Source organism: Pogona vitticeps, chromosome 5 (assembly GCF_051106095.1).
Source record: "Pogona vitticeps strain Pit_001003342236 chromosome 5, PviZW2.1, whole genome shotgun sequence".
Classification (NCBI taxonomy): Eukaryota; Metazoa; Chordata; class Lepidosauria; order Squamata; family Agamidae; genus Pogona; species Pogona vitticeps.
Window position 1 is genome coordinate 165152186 of NC_135787.1, and position 27083 is coordinate 165179268.

Below are 27083 nucleotides of genomic sequence, written 5' to 3' on the forward strand. Positions count from 1 at the left end.
TTGAGGGGACAACACATTTAAACTTATGCAAGCTGTATACTCACTACTTTACATTGTAGCCAAGTGACATTTCTTCAGTGTTGTCACATGAAAAGATATACTAAAATATTTATGAAATGTGAGGGGGTGTACTCACTTCTGTGATATATTGTATATATTGGGACCACAAAACGCAGGATCCACACCAGAATCAAAGAACCATGAAAGACACTGCAGATTAAAACAACCGGAAAAAATTGGCAGTAGCCGAACATGCCCTGAAATAAGCTGGACATGAAATCCTACTTCAAAATACAGAAGTACTAGACAACACCAACAATCATTACATTAGACTACACAGGGAAGCCGTTGAAATCCACAAACACCATCACAGCTTTAACAAAAAAGAAGGAAGTCTAAAACTCAACAAAGCCTGGCTCCCAGCACTGAAAAATACAGCCTTCAAAAAGGTTAACAGACGCTATCCAGCCACAGGGACCGGTGATCATTGCACACAGTAGACTAGCTAACAACGCCCATCAAACACAGTGATAGATTATCTCCCCCTTATCACAACAATACACCTATAACAAAAAACACCCTGATCACCATAATCACCCAATCTCCTGAAAAGGAGGAAACGCTGATCCCACAGCTACAAATACTCAACTATCACACACACTACACGAGAAAACAGACAGAGTTCCCTTTGTCTGCCTTTAAATCAGAGGTTGTCAACTCTGGGTCCGTGGACCAGTGCTGGTCCGTGTCTGAGCTGGACTGGGTCGCGAAGATAGACCTTCCCCTGCACGCACTCACCCCCACACAGCCTGTTTGTGCCTGTGCTCCAGTATGCCCGTCCGAGCGCCGTGCCGCCATTTGCACATGCACATGAGTGTGTGCTTTGTGTGTGTGTGAGAGAGAGAGCTCATTTGCGTACAAGCACGGGGGTGCCCCACCTTCCCCAGCTGGTCCGTGGAGTGAAAAAGGTTGGGGAACCCTGCTTTAAATAACAGTTCTTCATCCGTTTCTGTACTCTCTCCATGCGTTTGCACCACCTCTGTAGCATTGTCAGTATAGCAGGAGATCTTGCGGTGATAACTGTGCATTTTGTAAAAAAGGATGTATGTTTCTTGTTTCCTCCCCACAGATCAGCTGGTGTGGCAGGCTGCTCGTTCCAGTGGTGCTGCTCCAACATATTTTCGGCCTTTTGGACGGTTTCTGGATGGAGGGCTGCTGGCCAACAACCCCACCTTGGATGCCATGGCTGAAATCAATGATTACAACAAGTCCTTAATCCAGAACGTAAGTGTGTGTTGCATGGACATCTTCACTGACATTCCCTCCCTCTGATTGCAGTGCTCATGCCTTATAGTTGTAGAGTTTTTCAGACTGAACCTGGAGAGGAAGTTATTCATTTCATGTTATTTTATTAAAAGTACTTGGATCAATACAACAATAATCAGAAAATCATATCACAAAATCAGTAAAAAGTCCTGTCAGTGTAGCAGCCAACACCTTTAAATTAAACACCTATTTTTATTGGTTTCTGCTTGATTTGGTAACCTGCTTTTCTTGCTGTTCGGGATAGGTTTTCTGCCTGTGTTTCAAAACAAAGCAGAAACACAAATCCCGCAAAGCAGAAACACAAATCCCGCACCGATAAAGGTGAGAGATGCCACACATTTGAATTGGTAGCAAGACCTGGCTGTTTAACATCCAGTGAACATGGTTTCAGTTTCTGACATGAGAGAGAAGCAGCCTGACGATTTATTTTTAAATCAGGAGAGTATTTTAGACTCCCAGCACCGCCAGAGAAAAGCCCCTGTTTTTTTCTGCTCCCTCTCTGAAACTCTCGAAAGGGACTCGAGAACAAGGCTTCTGAGTTTAATTTCCAGAGTGGTCTAGGTGGGAACAGGCCATCCCTGAGGTTCTTTAGCCTCTGAAGAGCCATGAGTTTCCCACAGTGGCTTTAAAATGAGAATCAGTGCTTTAAATCTAGTGCAGAAGCAGAGACGTGGCCGGCGGAGCTGCTGAGTCCTGTTGCCTTTGAACACCAGACTGGAGTCGGGCTGCTGCATTTGCAATGAAGTCTCTAGGAGGTATTCAAGGGTAACCAGGTATAACGAGCTTGACAGTCTGCAGGCAACTGAAGCATGGCTGACTGGAGTGAACACTGCCTTTCCTAAGAAAGGTCACAGCGGGTGCATCAACAGCTGCCACTGCGTGAGCTTGCAGAGGAAATGGTGACTCCAGGAACTTTGATGAGAAGTGAGATTCACAAAGTGCAATGGAGTTAGCTGCTAAGTAAAACATAAAGCAATAGATGTTTCAAGTATCTCAAGGAGTAGTGAGTATTACTGTCTTAACCCAAGAGTGGGGAACTTTTCACCCTTTAGATGTTTTAGTTTATAACTCTTGTCAGTTCCGAGCAGCATTGCCAGTGATAAAGGAATATGTCAGTTGTACTCCTAAAAGGTTCCCTACCTTTCCTCTACCCTTTGAAAGCTCATGCGGCAAGAAATGTGAGATTTTTTTAAGTGCTGGAGAACCAAAATTTCTGAAAAGTAAGAATATACTCCTAGTTTAGTACTTTAAAAACGTACATTCATATTGCAGTATTAATTGGAACACCTGCAGGATTTTCTAGCTTGACATTGTGGCTATTGAGTTGGATTCAGTGCTCAGTTAGGCAGGTACAGTGGTGCCTCACATAGCGATTGCTCCGTTTAACGAAGAAATCGCTTTGTGATGATGTTTTTGCGATCACTTTTGCGATCGCTTAGCGATGGTCCCTATGGGGAAAATTCGCTTTGCGATGATCGCAGGTAAGCGATCATCGCAAAGCCTCCATTTTCAGCCAGCTGATCAGTGGTTCCAAAATGGCTGCCGGGTAAACAAAATGGCCGCCTGCAGTGTTGCCTTGCTTTAGAGGTACCGAAAATGGCCGCCCCATGGAGGATTTTCACTTAAGGTTAGTTTTTAAGCCCATAGGAACGCATTAATGGCGTTTTATGCGTTTCTATGGGCTTTTTAATATCGCTTAGCGATGAAATCGCTTAGCGATTTTTGCTGCACGAATTAACATCGCTAAGCGAGGCACCACTGTATTGGTGTTTTTGCCTGTTAGTACAAATTAAGATGGCATGGGAAATGGGCGTGTAACATGTGGAAGCATTTTTCTCCTTTTGAGGAATACGAGGAGTAGGTCTGGCCTTTCAGACTGACAGCTTTTTCTCCATCCTTCCAGGGTCAGGGCCACAAAGTGAAGAAGCTGGGAGTGGTGGTCTCTCTTGGAACTGGCAAAGCTCCACAAGTTCCTGTGACCTCTGTGGATGTCTTCCGCCCATCAAACCCATGGGAGCTTGCCAAGACTGTTTATGGGGCTAAAGAACTGGGCAAGCTGGTGGTGGACTGTGTGAGTACTGGAAAGAGAAGGGCATGGATCGGTGACACTAGGTATCTGTTGAAGATGTTCTCCAGTTTGGAGGAAATGAAATGATTTTGATGGGGAGTTATCAATAAATTAACACTTCAGGCTTTGAGAAAAAAAAGCAAATGAATCAGCTACTAGCTACTGTAGGAGGCCTTAACTGACTGGTGGATCTCCTTAAGACACAGATAGACAACCTGCACACCTTGCCAGTTTTTTAAGCTCCTTCCCTTTCCCCAGACCGTCCACTGGAAGAAGATTGCAGCTCTAGTTCAAACTGACCCTCCAGGATGTTTCCAGAAATAGCAAGTCTCTCTCTCTTTTTTTTTTTTAAAGGGCAGATTTCCCATGCCTTCATTTGCTTTCAAAAAAAAAGGACCAAGTGAGAGAGATCACAAAGCTTAAGTGTATTTCTCCCAGTTTACTTTTTGGATGTAGAATGACATCTGGAGAGGTCTGGGAGTGGTAAATTGACCCCAATTAGGAGTGGTAAACTGGCAGCTTATCTGCTCTGCCTTAACGTGATGTAAGCAAGTACTGTACTGGGAAAGATATGGGTTTTTCTCCCATCTTTTCCCAATCCACTATATGTCATGACTGAACTACAGTACAGACAACTTTAATGTAAGATGAAGTGTAATTACCAAACTTCAAATCACACTAATACATTATCTTATTATCTGATTAGCTGGCTGCTACCTAAGCTACATCATTAGAAATTTCTTTTTAACAACATATCATAAAGTGTATGCAAAATCTATTACAGTTTTTGCAGGAAAAAGCCATACATTCTTGTATGCTTTGCAGGCGAGTTGTAATTGTTGGGTTTAAGAGAAGATTGTTCTTTTGAAGCCATGCTGATGCAAAACCTATTGTGTTTTGTCTTTCTATTCTTATGCCTGTACTTGTAATATGGGGATGCATGCATATTTGAGCTTACTTAGATTGTGTTTTGTTTTGATCTGGTTTTTGCAGTGCACTGATCCAGATGGTCCGTGTGTTGACCGTGCAAGAGCCTGGTGCGAGATGATAGATGCCCATTATGTCAGGTATATGCTTTTCTCTGGCATGACATCTCGAGTCAGAAAAAAACGTGTGCGATTTCCTCATGGAGATGAGGATGTAGCAGCATGGCCCCCCCTATGTCTCCTAGACAGCATTAGGGGACTTATTCTGTTTATAAATACAGGTGAGAAGATCAGACTGCCGTGAAAGGCATATTGGGGCCTGTACTTGGCCTGTGGGCCATGTGTTGCTGACCCTTGTTTTCTATCCAGTGGTCAGTATCCAGTTCAGCTTCCAGTGAGAAGAAAGTCCCACTGGTGTAGTGACATGAAACTGGACAAGGGTTGCCATGTGGAAGCACTGATCTCCGCAAGAAAACTCCACACACTGCTTGTGCAGTGGCAGCTTTATCCTGCATTACTTCACTGGTGGGATTCTGCTTAGCTGAACCTCAGAAGGATACTGGCCATAATGTTTTGCAGATCCAGAGTGGAATCTTTTGCCTACTGCACTGCACTGTTTCTCTGTGTGCTTGATTTTCTCCCATTTTCACATGTGCCCAACCTTCTTTCTCTTGGAAACTGTTTCTGCCCACAGCTGCTGCTCTTGTTCTCATCTGTTCACACCTCTGTGCTGTCCACAGGCTGAACCCACCTCTGGACGCAGATATAATGCTGGATGAAGTGAGCGATACGATCCTGGTGAACCTGCTCTGGAACACTCAGCTCTACATATACCAACACTGGGGAGATCTTGAGCTGTTGGTAGAGCAGCTCGTAACACCGTGAAGCTCGGCAAGACCCTGTGGCATCAATGTTGCCTCCTTCCAGTGGTTGCTTGGTGTACTGACAAGGAGAGACACATTCTGCTGGCCAATGACTTGCTCTTGCTCTTCTCACACCAGGAAAATCCAAATGAAAGAGTTTTGGGAAACCACCTGCTGAAAGAGCTTCGAACTCCCACAGTCCATGTACTTGCAGTGGCTGCGCTTTCTTGGTATGACAGCGGCCATGTGGATTTTCAGTTTCCTTACACAACCAGATGGCATCTAAACCATGGCATCAAAGTTGGAGCATCTCTGCTCTTTCCTGGTGTGCAAGTCCAGCCGTATTATCTTTAATGTCTTTAGTATCCTGGTTTAACCGTTGCAGTTTTCTGTCTAAAATTTTAAATGAGCAATTAATATGGTTTTTTAATTGGTTGCTTTGTTCATGTTTGCTCATTAGATTCTGAACTGTTTGCTGAGAGCTAGATTTATTTACCTGTATGAGGGCATAGACCTAGTTTCCTACATGCTGTTTTCTGTTAAAATACTGTACTTGCAGCATTTGCTTGCTGCTCCTCTCCTCTTTTGTTGGTCCAGATTCACTCTCTCTGGCTCTTCACGCTTACGAAGGTGGCCATTCTTATCTGAATGGCATTTAGGAGTGCAGGAAATTTGGAGATTATTGGATAAATGCTTATTGATATGTGGGGCATTCTGGCTCTGTGTATCTTCTATCAAAGTTGTGGAAGGCTTTCGGTTTCCTTATGCGAGGACATTTCCAAAGAAGAGTGAACAGCACCGGTTTGGTTCTACACCAAAAGTTAAATAGCGTTAAAGAGGAGGCCTGTTGGTGTCAGGCACAAATTCTGTTTTTGTTCTCTCTCTCCCCCATAGATTTCTTCGTTATTTAGGGGGAGGTGTCAACCCATCAATGGTACTGTATTCCCTTAAAGGCAAGAGTTTAAAGTGCTGCTGTTAATGATAACTTAATTGATTTCTGCATCTTCGTTAATTTAATAGAATGTATTTTTAAAAGTCCTGATAAATGGAAAATCTAATAAGTGAGCCCATTTCCCTATTACTTTTGTAAACCACTCCTGGTTTGTATCAAGATAAGCTGTGAAATAGTGGTGTTATAAGACTTGACATAAATACTTGAGACAAGTGACTTAGTATTAAATCAAAGGAATGTTATTTGAAACCTTATTTCATCTGAACTTAATAACTCTTCCAGTCTGAGAATCATATTACTGGCAAGGGGAAGACGTTTGGTGGGATTGTACAAGCTTGTCCATGAAAACAGAGTCTGGAAAAGTTACTTTTTGTACTTCAAACTTCCACAGTTCCAGGCCATGTTGTCTGGAGGATTCTAGAAGGTATTGTCCAAAAAAATTAACCCTTAGTGCTCCGGCAGTAATTCACAGTCATATGACCATAATAAACTTATTATTATAATAAGTATATCTAATTCACAGTCTAAGCATAATGATCATACTTGCCTCCTGTTGCAAATGGCTGTTTCAGCAGCTTTTGTGTTTGGCTTTAACATTATGCTGGAACGTGAAGTCTGCAGTATTAATTCCTTCTTATATTTATTTCTTGCCTTTCCTTTTAGTTCAGGGCAGAGTATATGGTCCCCTTTCTACTTCATCATCACAGCAATCCTGTGAAGTGGGTCAGGCTGAGAGTGAGTGCGTGAGTGACTGGCCCAGGGTCCCCTACTAAGTTTCATAGGCCATTGGGAACTTCAACTTGAATCTCCCAAGTCCTATTTAACTAATGGAACCACCGTATATATTAGCTGGTTGGATAGCTCAGTGGTTTGGGTATCTGGCTGTAGAGCCAGAGGTTGGGTGTTTGATTCGCCACTATGCCTCCAGGGAGAACAGCCAGCCTGTATGACTTTGGGCAAGCTGCACAGTCCCAAGGCACCCCAAAAGAAGGGAAAAGTCAACTACTTCTGAGTACTTGCTACCTAAAAAAAACTTGGAGTCACCATAAGTTAGATATAATTATCTGTTCACCTACTACTTTTGGTTGGATAAAGGTGGCATATGGTATTTTGGTAAAATTGAGTTTAGAAACCTGTTATAAGAAGGAGTAATCATTATTAAAGTCAATTCTTGTAAAAAGTTACTTTTGTGGACTATATCTCCCAGACCTCTCCATCCTGCATTGCTAGCGGCTATACCGGCTTAGGGATTGGGCAAGATGTAGCCCAAAAGTAACTTTTCTGAGTTCTTGTGGAAGTCTGTACCTTAATCTAGGATCCACATTCATATAGACCAGAATAGGTGCCACAAAAGGCTGGTACGGGTGTCTTCCAAAACCGGGGAAGCCTGTGGGTGACGCTCAACTCTAATGCAGTCATCTCAGTCAAAAGGACAGGCAACTTGATGGTCTTGTAGAGCGATCCAGGAAGCAATATATTGACATGAACAATAAATGATTAAAGGTAAAAGTCACATGACCTTCATGGCTATCACAGGATTCCTCCCTATCTTGTATCTGATTACACTTCGGCTCAGGTTCTTGTAGCCTGGCTGGTGAATTATTAAACCCCCAGCAGCATTTCAAAGTAAGCACCCATCATCTCTGCTGCATCCTGCAGTTCCAGGAAAAAGGCTCTAGTTGTGGAACTGGATTTGCTAGTATATCTTAAGGCTGCCTGCTTCTTCACCATCTGTATTCCCGGTGAAGGGACTCCCGGATCATCATCAGTTACTTGGAGATATGGAGCAATCTTACAGAGCTACAATCTCTATCTACAAGGTGAGACTGAATTGTCTTTATGCATAGTCTGGAACATTAGAGGCTAAGAGAAAAATGTGGTTTGTAAGGACTGTACTTAATGCAGAATAATGTGAAAGACAAAATGAACTGAGCAAAAGCGATGGGAAAATATGATTTTGCTAGATTCTTAAATTTTGTGGGCCAAATTGCTTCAGATGATATATAAATGAGGGTCTATGGATTTTGAACCAAGAATACCTTGTGCATCATGATTCAGTCTGAAGGGAAACAGGTTTGGTGACAAATTGTGAAATCTCTAATAATAGGTACTCATAGATTGAGGCAGCGGCAAGCAGCAGACCTTAGCTGTCACAAAGGGACAGCAAATTTTTAATTAGTTAATTTTTTTTTTTTTGCTAACAAGGGGTTTTATTACCTGTCCAAGGATGCAAAGGGGCATTTCTAGGCTTTTCTACCTCATGGCCCAAAATGACTTCAAGGGCTTTTGCTGCAATGCTCTTTCCATGGGTGGGGTTTGTAGCACTTCTGCCTCAGCCAGCAAAACGTCTTGGGCTGATCCTGTGATGGAACTCCTGAATGCTTCACACCCTGGCGGAAATCCAGCAGTAAGTTGCAACCAAAACAGGCTGATTGAATCCATGGGTATTTGGTGCTATATAAGTTCCATTGATTTAATGGGCCTACTTCAGTTGCACCTTACAGCTAGATTTCAGCCATTGTGTAGCAATTGTATTCACTATGCTTCCTCAAAGGAACACAGGGTGATGAGTGGGTGGACTTCATAAACACATACATGCATTAGGCACTTTGTTAGCTTCACAGTGGGATTCTGGGAGATGGAGTCCAAAAACAACTGATGATCTTAAGCCTATATATCTTGCTCTGGCTTAAGGCTGAACTGAAGCAAGGAGACACATAACTAGTCCATCTCCTATAGCTTCTGCAAGCTCTGGCTGCTACTAGCAAGTATACACCATGTTTTTCAGAATATAGTATGTTCACACTGGTAAAGTTGCAGAAAATGTGGCTGCTATTTAAAAACTGAGTTGCTCTCAGTGTTAAAGGTGGGGACAGCAGGTTTGAGCATCTGACTTCTCAGCATTTAGTTCCACTGCAAGCATACTCTATAGCAGAGGATCCTTTTCCAAGGAAGATTTTGTAGGGAAATAAGTTCCTGCTTAGTGTAGCATTTTGGTGGCTTCCAGCTTTAAAAGACCTTGGCAGTAGGAAGTAAAGGGAGGATTGCTCAAAGGAGCAGCTTGCAGTCCAATTGCAAACAACATGAAAACATCCCAGCCCCACTTAACTTTTTAAAGTTTCAGTAATACTGAGAGAGGTTGGTCTTTCAGTGCTATCTAGCCTAGCTGAACTGAAACCATGGTAAGCATGACACTATTGTTTTCAGTTCGGAAAAGATGAAAGGGCAATTCAGTAAACCCAGTGCAAGCAAAGGAAACCAACAGCCTTAAAACTATAGAAACTATACTTGAACAATGATATCACCGCCAAGACTGCATTCTTGCACACATTTCCCTACAAGTAAGCTCTATTGCACTCAGTATACAGTATTCACGTTAAGTAATCATACATAGGTTTTCATGCGTTTATGTATGTTGTATGGAGCTGGCTGGATAGTTCAGTGGTTTAGGTATCTCAGAGGCTGGGAGTTTGATTCCCCACTGTGCCTCCTGCAAGTAGAGCCAGCCTGTGTGGCCTTGGGCAAGCTGCACAGTCCCAAGGCCCCACCCTACCCCCATAGAAGGGAATGTTAAAACACATCTGAGTATTCTGTACCTGGAAAACCCTGAAAACAATCACCGTAAGTCAGAACTGACTTGATAGCACATGATCGCCATTATGCTGCATGGATACTAGATCCAGTCAAAGGTTTAGAGTGTCACCTAACCCCAACAAAATACTCTTCAGATCTGGGTGTAAAATCAAGTTCTGAAGATGCATGTGTACCATAATACTTCATGCCATCAGTTCTGGTGCTGTCTTGTTTCATTTTGAGTCTCCACTCATTTCTCAATCATGCTTCTTTTTATTTCTGGTTGATGTGCCCAATCATGCTTTGAGAGCTGGCACATAAACAGAACACTATTATTTATTCTTCCCCACAGAGCACCAAATGGTGGATTTTACAATCCATTTAAATTGGTCCTGTTCATTACATCCTAAAAAAAGAATTAGAAAAATCATAATAAAAGATTGCTTAGCAGCAGTGAATTGGAGACAACTAGATGAGGCCAAATCAGACTTTTGGCAAATTTGCTGGAAATATTCTTAACCAGAATGTGAGAATGGAATATTCTACAGTACTAGGAAACATGAGTGTGAGAAACATAGTGCACAGTTCTATAGTTGAGTACTAGTAACTTGGATTTATTTGTCGTAACTCATGTATTGTGTGTAGGGATGGCACATCTGAACCTCTGTTTTAAATCTGGGCAGCAAATTGTCCTAAGGAGCATTACTGCTTGGGGCAGAAACCACAAACTGTACTCTTCATGGTCATATTTTTATTTATTTTAATTTATTTAATTTATATCCTGCCTTTGACCTGATTCAGGTAATAAAACAGCACTACTTATAATTCATTGATAATTTGCTGGCCATTTCATTCTCAGAATCTTTGATCCTCAGGCAGAATGCCTAAACATAGGCCTTGCCTATAAAAGATGGTGCTTCCTCCAGGAAGTAGTTCTGTTGTTGTTGTAACAGGCAGATGAAAGGTGTTGAGCAAGTGTCATGGCAGGATCAGGCCAATACCCTCTTCATTCTATGTGGAAAAGTGGACTGGACAGGCATTTGACCCTTACTTCAGAATGGGCATTGGGTAGGGTCCTCTATTGCATCTGAAAGCAGCAGGTTGGTTTGGGGGTACAAGACGAGCTGTGTGTTTCACAAAAGATAAATAGTCAAGCTATTAAAAAGGAAGGGTCTGACACTCCTGCTCCCTGCCATCTATCACCTGAGGCAGTTGCTCCCCTTTGTCTAACAGTAGGACTACCACTTCATCACGGGCACTTCTTGCACACAATGAAACAATACAAATCCATTACTTCTACCTTGACTTCTTTATCACAGGGCCTCAGTAGGGGAAATGCTGAATTGGTTCTGTTGTTAGAAGCACTGCACCCTTAAAAGAAAAAAAAACTGTCAATTTAGTTGAACAGGAGCTTGTGTCAATCTGCGTTTGACAATTTAGCTTGTTTTATAGTTGGTCAGCTGGGAACTCTATTTGCAAGGCTGATGTCATAGGCATAGAGTATGGAAAAATGTGCGTATCTGGAAAGATAGTATTGTAAAATCAGGAAATATATATCTGCCTGTGATCTGACAAGCTGCAGCCCTATAGGCATTAATTTGGGCTTATATGGAAATGTGTTCATCAAACACCATCCATTCCATTTTCTTATTTTGAAGTATAATTATATCATTGCTCCTTGTTTATTTATACAACTTGGGCTGCTTCCCTTGAATTATTTTCTCCCTTGGCAGTTCCCAGTGTTTATAAAAATCTTAGGAATTACTAGAAGATTTCAACAAGAAGGAAATTCCTGTTGGAATTTTGTCCAGATCTTTCAGTATCACTGTTCTGCTTCAGTATATGCTGGCCGGACGCTGTTTAAAGTTCACAAGAATAAAGGAAAAGAATATTATTGTTTGTGAAGTATTTAATAATGGACAAAAGTTTGCACATCTTTTTTTTCAAAGGCAGTAACAAAGTCTGCCCAAGCAGAACAGTTGACCCAAGACATATTTCAGTTGCTAGTGACTACAGCACATGATCCACATGCACTGCATGCAGAAGCCCCCAGTCACTTCAATCTCTGTTATATGATGCTAAAAAGAAAATTCAGGTTTCAGGGCAGGGATTGGAAAAGGTCCTGAACAGTGGATACCCTTGTGGTAACTGGCATCAGATTTGTAACTGGGACAGATTTGTATGGTGCAATAAATCTTTGGCCTTCTACAGGATGGAGAAAAGATAGTAAATCATACGAATACATAAATTAATGCTTCCCAGGATTTTAATGAGATTTTTGCTAATATATTAATTTCTTTTTAATCCTTCCATTCACCTGGATGGCTACCAGAGCATCTTGGAACAGTTTAACCCAGCTCTGGAGAACCTGGTATACCTGGGCAGTAAGTATGTCCGGGCTTTTCATGGTGAGTAGCCATACTAGCTGACTTTTCACCTGTTGGCCAGAAGTAAATCTTTCTGTTTCTGTGGCACTATGTTGGCTGGCCAATAACCTTAGGATTGTCTTTGAGATACGCATGTCAGGGGCCGAACTTGGAAGACTGCCTTTTTAGATTACAACTGCTAGAATCCCTCAGCCAGTATGGCATCCATGGTGGCAAGGGAGCTTCAGAATTACAGGTCAAAAAGTAGCTTTTCCAAGTTCTGACACGAGCCAGGATCAAATTGACTTTATAGACTTTGCTCCTGAACTCATTTACTGTCCAGAGGTAGAGAAGACACTGCAGAGTCATGCATCTGCAAGCATAAATGCTTGGCAGTGTTGAATTTTGGCTAGAAAAATCTTGAGTGATTCAGCAGGGACCTACAGAACAGAATCGGCTTCAAGTCTCCCCAGAGTAGGCCACCACTTTTGGTAGTTTCATCAACTAGCACTTACAGCCTCAATAACTCACTCTGAGGCATTGGTAAGAGGAAGAATAAAATATTAAATTTACTCACACTTCTGAACAGATAAAAAACAGCATATTGTAGAAAAATTGTGTAACAATTTTAACAGGCCTTAACTGACTCAAAATCTGCTTACTGACTATACATACTCCACTACATGACAAACTCTAAACACAAACTGAATACTGACTGAAAAAGAGTGGGAAAAAGACTCTTACGTAGAGAGGCATAGGTCTCCTCATAATCAGAGGTAAGGAAGGAACAGTTGGTTACTGTTGGATTGACTGACAGTCACCCTTGCTTAGAAATGTCCCTCCCAGCCAAACCTCTTATAGAGAGCATACAAAAGTTGATAAAGCTCCAACACAAATTGCATAAACAGCACACTGCCAAAAGAAAAGAAACACACTGGATACACGATACTCATACATGGCTTTAGCTGTTGGTCCTGCATTTCACATGTGGACTTAACGTATACAGTATTGAGAAAATGGGGTCAATCTGAGACATTCTGCTGCCTGAGCCAAAGAACACAATGGCACACCCTCCTGTTCCAGGTGCAAAACGCAACTGCAGCAGCAACTGAATCTTTTGACACTGGCAAAGGGGACCAAACAGAGTTTTGTTTAAAGGCAGCAGTTTAACACGCCGCTCTCTCTTCTCCAAGACCTCGCTGCCACTCCTACTAACTCATCACCTGAGAGGACCGCCACACTCTGCCTAACTTTATTTATTTAAAATATTCTTACCCTGCCTTTCTTATTTAAAAAAGGACCCTAGATGGCTTACATCAATAAAAGACAAAGTTTAAAAGCTAGAAAACAGTAAGTATACAACTATTACAAAAGAATAGAACAAATACTATTACTAAAACAGTAAAGAAAATCAGTACCAAAACACATACAAAGCAACAAGACACGACAGTCCATAATATATAGTATATATTAAGGCAGAGAAAGGTAATCATTGCTTGCAGAAAGACAGCAAAGATGAAGCCAGCCTGGTTTCCAGTGGGAGGAGCTCCCAGAGTCTGGGAGCAGTGATGGGGAAGGCCTTTTCCCAGGCCCCCACCAAATGCTCCTGTGAGGGTGGTGGGACCAAGAGGAAGGCCTCTCCTGATTATCTAAAAGACCAGGCAGACTCACAGAGGGAGATGTGGTCTTTTAGATAGCTTGGACCCAAGCCATTGAGGGCTTTATGGGAGCTGCTGTAACAGGAGGGGTTATAGGATCCCTGTAACCAGCCCCAGTTAAAACTCTGGCTGCAGCATTGTGGATCTGCTGAAGTTTCCAAACACTTTCCAAGGGAAACCCCACATAGAGCGTGTTACAGTAATCCAGCCGGGATGTAACTAAGGCATATGTCACTGTGGCCTGATCTAGGAAATGGGCACAGCTGATATAATTTTAATTGTGCAAATGCACTCCTGGCCACTGCCAAAATTTGAATGTCCTGGATGAGGATGATAGGGCCACCTCTGCTAGCGGGTACGATAATGGCCCCGCCCCTTCAATGCTACACCAAGTGTCTGGAGTGGCATATCTTCTACATGAGAGAGGGACGTTCTCTATTTGAAAGGCTGTCTAGTCTGAGCTCTGGTTAAAGATATGGAACCTTGAGAAGCGAGAGCTGGTTGGGGTTTTTGAAATTGCCCATCCACAGCGAGCGATGGGACCGCAGACTGCACAGGTCACCTGGGCGCAATGTTCCCCATTATGGCAGGTTATATACATGGCCTGGGTCCAAGCTATCCCAAAGACTGTGTCTCGCACTATGAGCCAGCTCCAGTGTTAAGATCATCAGGAGAGGCCTTTCTTTAGGTCCTGCCAGCTTCACAGGTGCGTCTCAGGAGGACATAGGAAAAGGGTCCTTCTCTGTTGCTGCTCCCAGACTTTGGGCCTCCCTCCATCAAGAGGCCAGACTGGCCCCATCTTTGCCGTCTTTCTGCACGCGGGCAGAGACTTTTCTCTTCAGGCAAGTTTTCTCCCAGTGACTTGTCTACATGAATGACTGGCTATATGGCTGACATATATGAGTGACTTTCACATGGCTTGTTATGCCTTACTGCTCTAACTGGGTCTTTAGTATTAATTGTCTTTACCATCTCTTAGATTAGTGTCTGTTCCTTTTAAGTATTTGCATATTTATTGTTTTAGCTTTAATATTGTCTTCTAATTATGTAAACTGCCTCTTTATACTCATTGTTCTTAACCTAAATATTGTCTTTTCATGATGTAAACCATGTTGTATATTCATTGTTTTCAGCTTTAAATATTATTTTTCAAGGTTGTAAGCCACCTTTTTAAAGAGAAAGGCAGGGGCATAAACAAACAAACACATTGTAGTTTTCTTTAAATTATAGTAATTCTTAATGTACATTCATACATGTTAACTAATATAAGAAATCTTCCAATTTTCTGGAAGTCAACACCATCCGTTGCCCTCCTTGTTTTCTGCCTTGGATTCTGGTGTAGAACAATGGAAGTATTGTTTGTTAGGAGAAAAATTTATGAGAAGCACAGATGTGAGCAAAGGTACTGAAAGCGGCAGGAAATGGAGAGAAAATGGGAAGAGCCATAAAGAACGAAGAGAAAGATGAGAAATATATTGTCAAGTCTTCTAATGTGCTTTGTAAAACATTTCTGCAGCATTATCTGAGGCCGCTGGTGTCTATTTCACAGCAATCCAAAAGATTGGGGAACAAGCCTTACAGAGCTCGACCTCACAAATACTGGGTAAGATTCTGGCCATGGTCTTCCTTTTCCACAATCACCTGTCCCAAACTTAGCTGGGTGTTGTGACACTCTTTTTCTAGGCCAGCCTGTGCCTGCAGTGGCTGTATCAGAAACAGAATTTTTAAGCAGTTGGAATGTTATCTGGTTTGGAAATGAATCTAGTTTGTAAGCATATTATGTTTCTGAATTTTGACAAGACTGGAGATATGACTGGATGAAAGGAGGGCTGAAACTGAAGTACCCTGTAGATGAACAAGAAAGAGGATTTTAGACACACTTAGACTCCTTGATTGCCAAGATGACTGAAGGTCACCTGAGCTGACACCAGGCCAGTAGAAGCTGTGTTGAATCTAAGCTTCTCTGGATCTTGGGACATTACTAGGGACTCCCCTCACTTTGGCCTGATTTTATGTGGATATAGTAGCTTGACTCTGGCCTGGAAGAAGTCTGGATAGAGCATAATTTAGCTATTCCCTCATCCCACTCCAATGTATTTTGGATTATAGTGTCAAAGTATAGAAAAAGACATACTGTAGATCCAGTTGTAATTCTTACACTGAGATACAAAGTACTTAACAAGTATGGTAGTGGCTATGACAGTACGCAGTTTCTCAACCAGTAAGGGACAGCAAAGAATATGTATACTTTCAATGGTTATATACGTATGTACGTGATGCAGTGCATCAGCAATAGTCTATATACAGTAAAATATATTTGTTAAAAAAACTTTTTTTGTTCACTTCCCCTGTTCTCTGACAAGCACAGAAATGATTCATTTGCCAAACCCCTGAAGTGGCTTGCATGTGTCTTCTTAAAGTTTTCTCATGCAAGCTATAAACAGTGTAACAATAAGTTGGACTTTTGTTCCAGAATTAGATAACATTTTGCATGAAGTGATGTGTATAACTGACACTTAATTATGCTAACTGATTTATTATATCCTCTATATACTGTATTTCGTTATCATTTCTATGGTGATTTGCACAGTGCAAAGTTCTTTGTGAGCCTTTAATAACAGATCGATCATTCCTTCCTCAAATCATACCTATGAAGTAGCTTCAATAAGGAGGGATTTAACTCATGCTATTCAGAGCTTTATAGTGCAGCTAAATGCTATCACCTTTCTCCAAACCAGAGACAGATAGATGTCCATTTCACACATGGTCTACATAAATCCATATCTTAGTGTAGATAAGGTCAGTTTGCAGAATTTGTGCAGAACAAATTATTCAAGTATCTTCAGTTTATAGCCAGTGTTTGGAAAGGTTACTTTTAAAAATTATACCACCCAGAATCCCATCAAGAAATTCTAGGCAATATTATTCAAGAAAGTAGCTTTTCCAGGCTTTTTTTGTTGTTGTTGCTTTTAATATTTCTTCATAGCCTCAGCTCATTCTCTGCTTTTGCCTTCCCAACACCATCCCTGCAATTCTTTGCTATTTGTCTGTACTCTTCCATTGTCATGTGAAGAGGAACCGATTAAAGCAGTTGTACCTGGAAGTGAGCCGTCCCCTTAATCATCTCGGGAGGAAGGAAGCGACACCATGTTACATAACTTACCTGCAATGGTTCAAGAATTGTCTTTATAAGGAGGTCAGGCTATTGAGAGGGTGGAGGAGTAAAAGGCGGGAAGAGAACAGTCAGTAGTGGAAGGTTTTTTGATGATGACAGAGTGGGAGAAAAAGGTGGGAGAGAAGAGGAGGTGGGGTTCGGAAGAGTGGATAGACATGGGAGAGAGAGAGAAGGAGAGTGAGCGACAAGACAAAGAAGAAGGGCCATATGTGTTCTCATTCCCAAAGAAGGAAGAAAGGGATAGTGATAGAGGGAGCAGACCCTCATGTGGACACAGAGTGACGGGTATAGAAGTCCAGTTAGGGGAGTTAGATCCACTAGAATGGACGGTCTATGTCTATCTGAGAGGGAAGGGTCCTTGGAGGAAGGTGGTGCATCTTGAACCCATCCCCACTGGGGAGACACCCCGCAAAGGCGAATGAGCACGTCACCCATGCTGTGAGACCATATACGCGATAAGGAGCACCCCATTGAGAAAGCCGAACGACTGGGAGAGATTTGGGATGTCACCACGTTGAAGGAGATAACTATATAGATGGGACTGCCTATGAAGGAGATAACTATACAGATGGGCTGGTTCACCTACTGTATGTTTAACGGTCCTGTTGGACCTACAGAAGTTATTATATACCCTTCACCTCCTGAAGATAGTAAACGTTTGGTTAAAGATAACTCGTCTCCTGTGGTTAATTGCGTTAAAGAAGAGGAACTGCTTAAATTAGAACAAGAATCCAATCATATGTTGCCTTGCCTTCTTTCCACTTCCTATATGTGTCCTTTATTGTTTTCGGGTCTTCTCTGAGCTTTTTGTGAAACCATAGTGGTCTTTTTTGCTGTCTTCTGCTTTTTTTCTTGCTGGAATTTTCTGTAGTTGCAATGCTGTACTATAGGACCCACTATATCTGTAAGTCTGGTATCAGCACTTTCACTGTGGTTTTCACAGCCTTTGTCCTGCCTCCTGAAATGTTATATAGAGGGTTTCCTCGTATGTGAGGTTTCATGTATCCACTATAGATTGTGGAACTAATCCCCCATGGATATGGGGGGGGGTGGTCCTACTGTACTAATTTTAGAACCAGGCTTCTTTTGAACCTTAAAGAAACATGCAGCCATTATGACTCATTACCAGCAATAGCCAACATGCCTGATGCAAAATGGTCTCACTCACAAGCAAATAGCAAAAACAGAAAGTCTATTCAAAACCAACAGAAAGTATTTTGGCACCTCAGCAGTTGAGTGCAGAGCTTGAAAAGGTTACTTTCTTAGACTACAGCTCTGAGAATCCCCAGCTAATATAACCCATTGCTATCAAACTGCATTCACTTTGGCAAGTTGAAAATTGTGTGCAAGCTTGAAATATGCAAAAAAAATACTATATGATCAATCTCTCCCTCTCTGTCTCTCTCTCTCCCCCCTCCCCTACACTTCCATCTGAAGGTGAAATATTGATACAGATGTCTGACACCCAAATGCACTTGAACCGCAACCTGGAAGCAGTAGTGAGTATCTTGGAAGGAAGCAACTAGAACAATACAAGATTGTACATAGAAAACATAGCAGAAAGAACTGTAGAGTGTAGCTGTGTGATTCTAGCATGTTGGCCTGATATCCTCCACAATAATGGAAAAGAGGGCTTGTTTTCCACTTTCTCTATTAACATCTCTGTTTTCATTGTATGTGTATACAGTGTATATACGTTCAATGACAATAAATTATAAAATACACTGTATTATTAAATTAACACTCTCATTTAGTACATATGTAGTATGGAAAAAAAAGTTATGTATGCAGGTAGGCAAACCCACATTTGTAAGTGTGCTTATTACCTATATACTATAAATACAGACTGGCTATGTGTATAACCACTGATAAAAGCATATTTATTATCACAAAATGGGTGAAACAATGATATGATGTGCTCATAGGCGAGAGAACTAGCAACTTAGGGTTCCATTGAAATGTGAAAACAAACCATGGTTTGTTATGAGAATGAGCATGCTTGGCCCTCCACTCACATGCTCTCGTGTCAGTGGAGAAGTGACAAATTTGACAGCAGGTTTTGGTGTCTGATCCTGGTCTGATCTGAACTACATATCTTGGTTTAAAAACAAAGAAACTGAAGGCTTTCTTAAAGGTCCCCAGTTTTAGCCATGCCCATGTTAAATTATGATCGTGCTTTCCATCAGTATTTCTCAGGTGTTGTCCATGTAGTGGTTTATTTTTCCAGCTGTTTAATTTATTTTGAAATTGTTGTTTCTTATATATAAAATATTCTCCATTTTCAGTGCCTTAAGTAATTTTTTTCTGCTTGTACTGATATAATCATTTAGGCTTCTTTCTTCCTCCTCTACTACCTGCTGTATTTGCAGTAAAAAGTCAAGAGGCATTATACTGAAGAATGCAAAAAGACTAAAAAGAAACCTTAACATGGCCTGGATAAAAGGCATAAAAAGGCATTTGACTCATTGCCACACAGCTGGATTAACAAATGCCTAAAATTGGGATGATGATGATGATGATGATGATGATTATAGGCACAGTAAAAAGTATAAAAAAATTGACTGATTATATAACAGATACAAGTTTTAACAAAAAACCTAAGTATCTGTTAAATATTGGCGCAGTATGTATGCTGTTGTTAATTTTACTGTTTTTTGTAGCTCTGATGGTGTGATTTCTGAGATCTGCAACTGCTTATAGTACTGTGTGAAATTCTATCATCATCATCAGCCTTTAATTTTTGGCTGTTACTGATTTATGGAGCTGTGTTCATTTTCCATGTGTTATTGGAGGCCACTCCCATAGTAGCCTTATGGGAGAGGTTACTATTATGCACAATTCACCAGTGAGGAACTGGGAAGGAGACTGACTTGCCAAAGACCAGACAGTGAGTCTGTAGTGAGTCTGGGTTTTAGACTAATTTTTGCCACTGAAAATCTAACTCTCAGTCCACCTGTCCTTCTAGTTCTCCCTTAGGAATATCAACAATTGAAATATATCCTGCTGTACGCTTTGTCCATCCACAATAGTCTTTATACTGACTGACGGTGGCTCTTCAGAATCTCATGGAGCGGTCTCACACAACACCTGATCCTTTCTTTAAAACTGGAAATGTCTTGCATCTTTTCCTAGGCTTAATGCCCAGTTATTTCTCCAGACGAGGAAGGCACAGTTGACATGGTTTTTAAGAATATCCTTTCTTTTGTTGAGTAGGCACAGACCTTCCATGTCGATTTGCTTCAGCACATGGAGAAAAACACAAAGCTGGATATGCAGTTCATCAATGTGAGTCCCAACTTCTCTCTAGCCTGTGTCCTTTTATTCTCCACTTGGCTAAACTGTATATTATAGAGAATGTGTCATTAGATAAGCAGAAAACTGTTAGTATCTTAGAGACCTGATTCAGGCAGACGTTCATGACCGAGCAGTCATACTTGCAAATGAAGCTTACTTTGTCATAATGAGTCGCAAATTAAAGCAAACTGATTTGCAAACCACAGGAAGTGTGAACATCTCTTCTTGTGATAATCAGACATTCTCAAGATGGCTTTGCCCCTTTCAGTTTTATTGCAGACTTCAGTAGCAATTGAAGAGTCATTGCCTTGTTCAATATAGTCTAAGTATCCTAGTGTGGCTATGCTGACATTGTGTTGACCCACACAAGTACAAACAGTGTGTAACACAAAGACTGACAGATAAAAGAATGATGGGTGATTAAGAAAAGGTTGTTTGGTTCAGAAATACAGAATTTGGACCTGAGAAAGTGGGATATTTACCTATGAAAACTTGCAAGAATTGTGGGGTATCACATCTACTAGAATGTATCCCACTCCCCTGGTAACTCCTTCAGTCTCTGGCCCAGAATTGCCATTAACCTTTATTTTAGCAAGTGACTATTTTACTCTTCTTTTCAGCCAGGCATTCAGGATTTTGTTTTGTATTTTAACATATTTACTCATACAGGACAGTCGTCAGCGATATGAGAAGGAATACCGACGCAGAGCTGCCAGCATAGATAAATGCATGTCAGATTTGTGGAAGATGGAGAGAACTCGAGACAAAAACACCCGGGAAATGAAGGTGAGGACGTTTACAGAGAATTTAATAATGTGGTGCTTCCAGACCTTGGGTCCCCAGATGTTCTTGGATAACAACTCCTAGAAATCCTGGCCTGCATAGCTAAAAGCCATATATTTGACTAGCTGGTAGTGGAATTTTCTGGGACTTTTCTTCCAAGAATGTCTGGGGACCAAAAGTTGGACAGGAATAATTTATTGGAGAATTTTTTTAGCCACTCCAGAACGAAGCAGCACAAAATGGCTTACAAAACAGAACAACGCTGAGAACAGCAACAAATCATTAAAACATATGAATGAGCTAAAAGCAGCAGGAGCGACAAAATCAAATGCTTGTTGAAAGATAAACAAACAGAGGGCTTGGTGATGAAAAAATATAAGTTTAAAGAAAGTCAGTGTGGATTAGTGATGGGAATGTTGTGACCTCATATGCATCACAGCAAAGTCAGCCCTCTTTGTTGGCTACATTTGCAAACTGAAAAATGTTATTTAGAAGCTCTTTCCCATGGGATGACAGGAGGCCATCATGACCATGTCTTTCTTGTTGAGGATGATGGTGGTCTTGCAACAATCTTTTCTTTTTTCCTTCTCCAGGAGAACATGATGCGCCTGCACACAGAGATGCAAGCTTTTGTCAGTGAGAGCCAACAGGCTGCTGAGCTGGAGGAGAAACGCCGTTACCGCTTCCTAGCTGAGAAGCACCAGCTGCTCTCCAGTACTTTCCTGCAGTTCTACACTAGGGTGAGGAGGAGACGAGAAAGCAGAGAGGAGGAGAAAGCAGGAGAAGAGAAAGCATGGGGGAGCAGGGAGTGAAATCCATGGGTGATGGGCTTCATTTGGCATTAAAAGGAGCCCGGTAGAAGGTCTCTGGTGAAGAAAGTAGGGCTTTTTAAAACAGGAGAAACAGAAAGGAAGGAAGACATTTGGAAAAGCAAGGGAAACAGTGACCTTATGGGCCACAGAACAAATAATAATGTCAAAGGCAGACCATAGCTGTACTTCTACTGTTCTGAGCACTCCAAATTTCAGATTATTAGCCTTTTGGGAAGTAGATAAAAATAGACAGTATATTTTATTTTGTTTTGTTTTTGCTGAAATATTAGATCAGATACTAGAAGGACTACGGATTGCCCAGGCAAATAATGAGATCCCCCCCCCACTCCAGAGAGCTTCTAGTTCCATTTTATGATAGCCAGTGCTAGATTACAGGCTTATTTATTATTGGCATTTCTGATTCCAGCCTTCATCATTCTCAGCTTTATTTTGGATCTGGGCAAAAAGGAGAAAAGAGGAAGAAAAACTTGATTTCAGAAAATAAAATCAAAATGTTGAATACACACACACCAAGAAGGGGGGGGGGGAGAGGGAGAGGGAATACTCAGATTGTCATGTGAAAATGAATGAATGTCCAGTTTACATAAAATATTCCATATTTTGAGAGAGGGAGTTGAATTTAGATTTTTTTTTTTTAGGGGGAATTTCTAAATCTTTTCTCCAGTTTGCCAGGTGAGCGTTTTACGCCTTTAGGAAACAGCCAGAATGTCATGGGACTACTTTATCAAGGACTGCTGAACTATGATAGAAGGAATGACACCTTTTTGTGCCATTCAGCATCCTGCTAGAACTTGTGGGCCTACAATTTTGTCTAAGTTGTGGCTTATATCTCTTCTGTGGTATTTCTTAGTCTATGTTATTGTTTTCGTTACCTCTGCTAAGGCCCAGGCCATTATTCAGAACAAGGCACCCCTGTGGAAGGAGCAGCTGGAAGCCACCCGTAATTCTGCCCAGAACCTGCTCGGCACTGCCCACAGCCAGAGCCATTCCTCTGGTCGTCTGACTCCAACCCACGTGGAGGTGGTAAGGGAAACAAACACAACCATTGCCCCTCCCTCATCCTGTGGCGTTTGTTCTCCTGTTCATTCTAAGTCCTCTAGTCAAATATATGGCTTTTAGAAGTTTCCTGTTTCAATGATAATGAATGTAAATGACTACATTTATATATATATATAAAAGAGGGAATTTTATAGTGTGTGCTTCTTATAAGAAGTTTAAAATGCAGTAAGAGGAAGATCTGAAAAACAGTTAAAACTCTACTGAGTCCACTTGCAGTTCATTCCTCTCCAGATGTCTATCAAGACTGCAGTGTGTTAAAGTATGATTTGAACAATTTGTTATCTAAAGCAGAATTTGCATTGGTATGTTTGTGACACAGGAGAATAGAGAGAATTCTGGCCAATTAGTAACAAACAGATTCAGACAGCATAAACAGAACAACAACAACAATTTTCAGGAGATTTATTAATTATTGTTATTATTATTTATTTCATTAATTTATATACTGTCTCGTTAGTGTGATGCAACTATTCAGGATGGTTAATAAATAATAAAATGAAACAAGCAGTAAGAAAAAAACAGTGAAATCAAGAAGGTTAATGTAGAAGTAAAATCATCAAGTTTCAAAGGCAAGATAGCACAATCTTTCATACTTAAATGGCAGATGTGTATACTACTTCAACGGGTCTTCTGCAAAATTTTTTAGTTAAGATGCTCACTCTTATATTCATTGTTGTGTTACAGCCTCAGAGACCTCTGGGTGAATTCAGTTCAGTGGTGGCAGGACGAGGCTTCAGCCCCTTTCCACAGGAAACACCAGAGATTTTACCTTCCTCCCAGCCAGAGCCAAGGAGGAGGCCCCTCTCAAGAACTCCATCTGTCGGTAAGATAGCTCAGGGAAGAGGAAAATAATAGGATGATATCCTCCAGGTAGTAATGGATTAAGAATCTTCACTGAAACCTTCTGCTATGCCTTTGCCTTCTTGTTATATGTGTAGATGACTAATTTATGTTCAGTTTGGATCTAGGCAATGATGAAGCCTGGGCTTGGGTAAACATGAAGTGGGAATACGTGAGAGCCAGTACCATGCTGCGGTTAACAATATTGGATTAGGGCTAAAGAGGTTCCAACCCATTGTCATGGAGTGCATCTTGGTCCAGTGACAATCTCTCATTCTAGCCTATTTTGCAGTGTTGTTGTGAGGAATGAGAGGGGAGATGGAACAACCATGTTTGCTCTCTTGATCTCTTGGGAACAGCACCAGTGCAAGCTCTCTGACAATTCAATATGGGAAGAGAAGTGCTGTGTGCCATTTCCATAACTTTCACTGGGAGGAGAAGGGGGGTCTTGGGAGCCAAAGGACTATGGGAAGGGCTTCTTAGGCATTCTTCAGTCTTGAAAGACCATGGTAACACACTCTGTATGAATGTCCTCTCGAGAGCATGAAGCCTGGGTAGAATAATATGGAGGATAGGCTGTTACCCAAGCAGCAAATCCCCCCTCTCCACATCGCTGAAAGAGTCCAATGTATGGCAAGAGCCAATACAACTGGTTCCAGTGATGTCGCAGGAGTTGCCAGAACGACACAAACTGCCTTCGGGACTCTGGCTCCGGATTTTGCCTCGAGGTTAACTCCTGAAGCCTTTTCCATGAGTGGATATAGCCACAAAGCAGTGGATGTTTGAAATTGGAGTTTTCCTTCTCCTAGATGGGCTGCCTTCCAAGGCTGACGAGCCCCACCTACCCAGTCCAGGTGGATCGAGAACTCTCCACCATGACCTGTCCATCTTGGGTGTCCCTGCCTGGCATAGCCCATAGCTTCTCTGAATTACTCAAGCCCCTTCGCCACAACAAGGCAGCAATCCATGAAGGGGAAGAGCTGGCAAAATAATAACAATCACTCATGTGCTTTGTACTTGTTTGCCTGTTCGCAGACACCTTTTTATTCCTCACAAAAAATGTTGTGGCCTCGAGGACCTTCGGGCAAAGGCATTATTTTCATAGGAGGAGTCAAAGAGCATCTGGAATATGCAGTCAGGGACTATCAGTGGAGAGAAAAAACTGTGCATGCCACATCTTGACTCACTATGAGAGCCACAACACTTCTGTCATTTCCAGAGTAAATGTAATGTTATTGAATATGGCTACCTCCTTGGAAACAAATAAATATGGTAATTGATTCTTTCCCAGGGGCTCTCCTAACAAAACAAAGGCAAGCTTTGGTTCAGATACTGTAACAGAATTTTCCTTTCCTATCTGACCACCCCTCTGTTCTGGCCCCTAAGGGTCTCCAAATACTCCAGAGCAGATTTGAGACACACACAAGGGGATACACGGGATCTGGGGAATCCATTTTACCAGCAACATCTGTTGGAGTTATTTCAGTTTCAAATACTGCCTTCAATAAGTTTGACTGGAGGGAGCTTTCTGGGCTGTCAACTGTAACCAATTGTTCCTTCCCTGCTTCTAATTTCAAAGAGAACAACACCTCTCTGCTTAAGTGTCTCTTCCCATCCTTTTTAGTCTGTGAGCAGTTAGTGCAGTTAGAGTGGTGTTAGGATGTAGTCTGCAGGAGTCTATTGGAAGCAGGCTGGGAGTCTGTTGAGGCTTACCGCTTATTGTAAGCAGTCATTTCTGTACAGTATGCTGTTTGTTCTGATCTCTTCAACTATGAGTAAATGAAACTTTTAAATTGTTTCTCTTACCAGTGTCTCAGAGTGAGTTATTGAGGTTGTACGTGCCAGTTGATGAGACAACAAGAAGTGGCCTACTCTGGGGAGACATGAAAGTAATTCTGCTCTGTAAATCCCCTACACTTTTGCTTCACATCTAGAGGTTATTTTATCCAGAAAATCCAAAACTCTGAAACAACATCCTTGCTGTTGAACAGTATTAGATAAAATCCACAGATAGAATATTGAAAGCCAGAAGTAGCATTTGTATTATTTAGAGGAAAAAATGCACATCGTTTTTTCTCACTTTGTAATAGAGCTGGAGTTCATCAACAGTGCAACGTCCTGGCTTTGAAATGCTGCCTCTTTTCATATCATGCAGGTTCCCTCTCTATTGGCCAGCGTTCTCGTTCCAGCTCCTTTGGAGAGAAGACAACAGGAGGGAGAGCAGAAACAGGAAGTAAAGAGGGGAGTAGGAACAGTGGGCTGAAAGTTCAAGCAATTGTACCCCATGTGGCGGGCTCCAACCCAACACTATTGCAGTTGAACCCTGGAGACGTAGTCTCTGTGCTTGTACCAGAAGCACAAAATGGCTGGTTATATGGCAAGCTGGAAGGTACATCCATGTAAGTCTGCTCAAATGTGTATTAATATAACTTGGTTTGATTAAGAGGGTGCTCAGCTTAAAGGGATTCGGGTCTTTTGGTGAGATTTGTATTTTCCCTTTGCATTCATCCTGACCAAGGAGACTCTTCTCTCACTGAGGGCTTATCTAAAGCAGTGGTTCTTAACCTTTTTGAAAGAAACGCCCCCTTGAGCCATTGAGGAAGTTATCATAGCCCCCCTCCCCGCGGTGATGATATCTTATTTATTTATTTATTTATTTATTTATTTATTTATTTATTTATTTATTTATTTATTTATTTATTTATTTATTACACTTATCCAATGACCCCGGAAAACAAAATTCAATTCCAAGAAAATGAAAGGCCCCAAAAAGTAACATTTAATGATTTAATTGCAAGCGAATTTTAAGACGCAAAAAGAAATATAAAAAGGGCATAAAAACAAACCACAATACAGGAACTAAAAATTTCAAGACGAAAATTCTGAAACCAAATTAAGATTGGAGGAAAATACATATTCATGCACACTGTAAAAAGGCTGCAGCCATCTTCACAGGTTTGGCTTGCTCCATAGCCCCCCTACTGCTCCCGTCTGCTCCAGCGCCCCCACACCACCCCTTTTCGTTCTACCGCCCCCCTGAAAAATGAAATTGCCCCCTGGGGGGCATTATCGCCCAGGTTAAGAACCACTGATCTAAAAGATAAGTCAAAATCATGCTAATTGTGCGCTTGAGTTCTTAGAGCAAACTTTGCCAGTCTGGTGTCCTTAGATGTCGCCTGTGAGTAGTTGTTGAGGATGGAGAGAGTTGCAATCCAACAGATTTTGAGGGTGCCAGGCTTAGGGAAGCTAGATCTGAGGACAGATCTGGAAATCACAGCTAGGGAGAAAGAGAGTCAGTAGCAATTCACCCTTGTGGTGCTTCACTTTTGGTGCACAGGGGCATTTTTCTTTGTAGGTATCTATAAAT

The 27083-nt window shown here is 41.6% G+C and overlaps 2 protein-coding genes across 9 annotated transcripts in view; both read left to right on the forward strand.

Annotated features, from left to right (window-relative positions):
• PLA2G6 (phospholipase A2 group VI) overlaps nt 1-6384 on the forward strand; it is a 30260-nt gene extending 23876 nt beyond the window's left edge. For all 8 annotated transcript variants that reach the window (XM_073000103.2, XM_073000101.2, XM_020787580.3 and 5 more), the window contains 4 exons: nt 1130-1284; nt 3230-3397; nt 4388-4461; nt 5061-6384. In XM_073000103.2, the coding sequence (XP_072856204.2) occupies nt 1130-1284; nt 3230-3397; nt 4388-4461; nt 5061-5205 (542 nt within the window). In that variant the 3' untranslated portion in view covers nt 5206-6384. The remainder of the gene's footprint in view (nt 1-1129; nt 1285-3229; nt 3398-4387; nt 4462-5060) is intronic.
• A 1382-nt stretch (nt 6385-7766) lies between these two features.
• BAIAP2L2 (BAR/IMD domain containing adaptor protein 2 like 2) overlaps nt 7767-27083 on the forward strand; it is a 31684-nt gene continuing 12367 nt past the window's right edge. Inside the window, exons 1-10 of the mRNA XM_073000104.2 lie at nt 7767-7955; nt 12041-12116; nt 15249-15335; nt 18345-18406; nt 20121-20192; nt 20871-20987; nt 21578-21724; nt 22700-22840; nt 23561-23699; nt 25872-26115. Coding sequence (XP_072856205.2) covers nt 7917-7955; nt 12041-12116; nt 15249-15335; nt 18345-18406; nt 20121-20192; nt 20871-20987; nt 21578-21724; nt 22700-22840; nt 23561-23699; nt 25872-26115 — 1124 coding nt within the window. The 5' untranslated portion in view covers nt 7767-7916. The remainder of the gene's footprint in view (nt 7956-12040; nt 12117-15248; nt 15336-18344; nt 18407-20120; nt 20193-20870; nt 20988-21577; nt 21725-22699; nt 22841-23560; nt 23700-25871; nt 26116-27083) is intronic.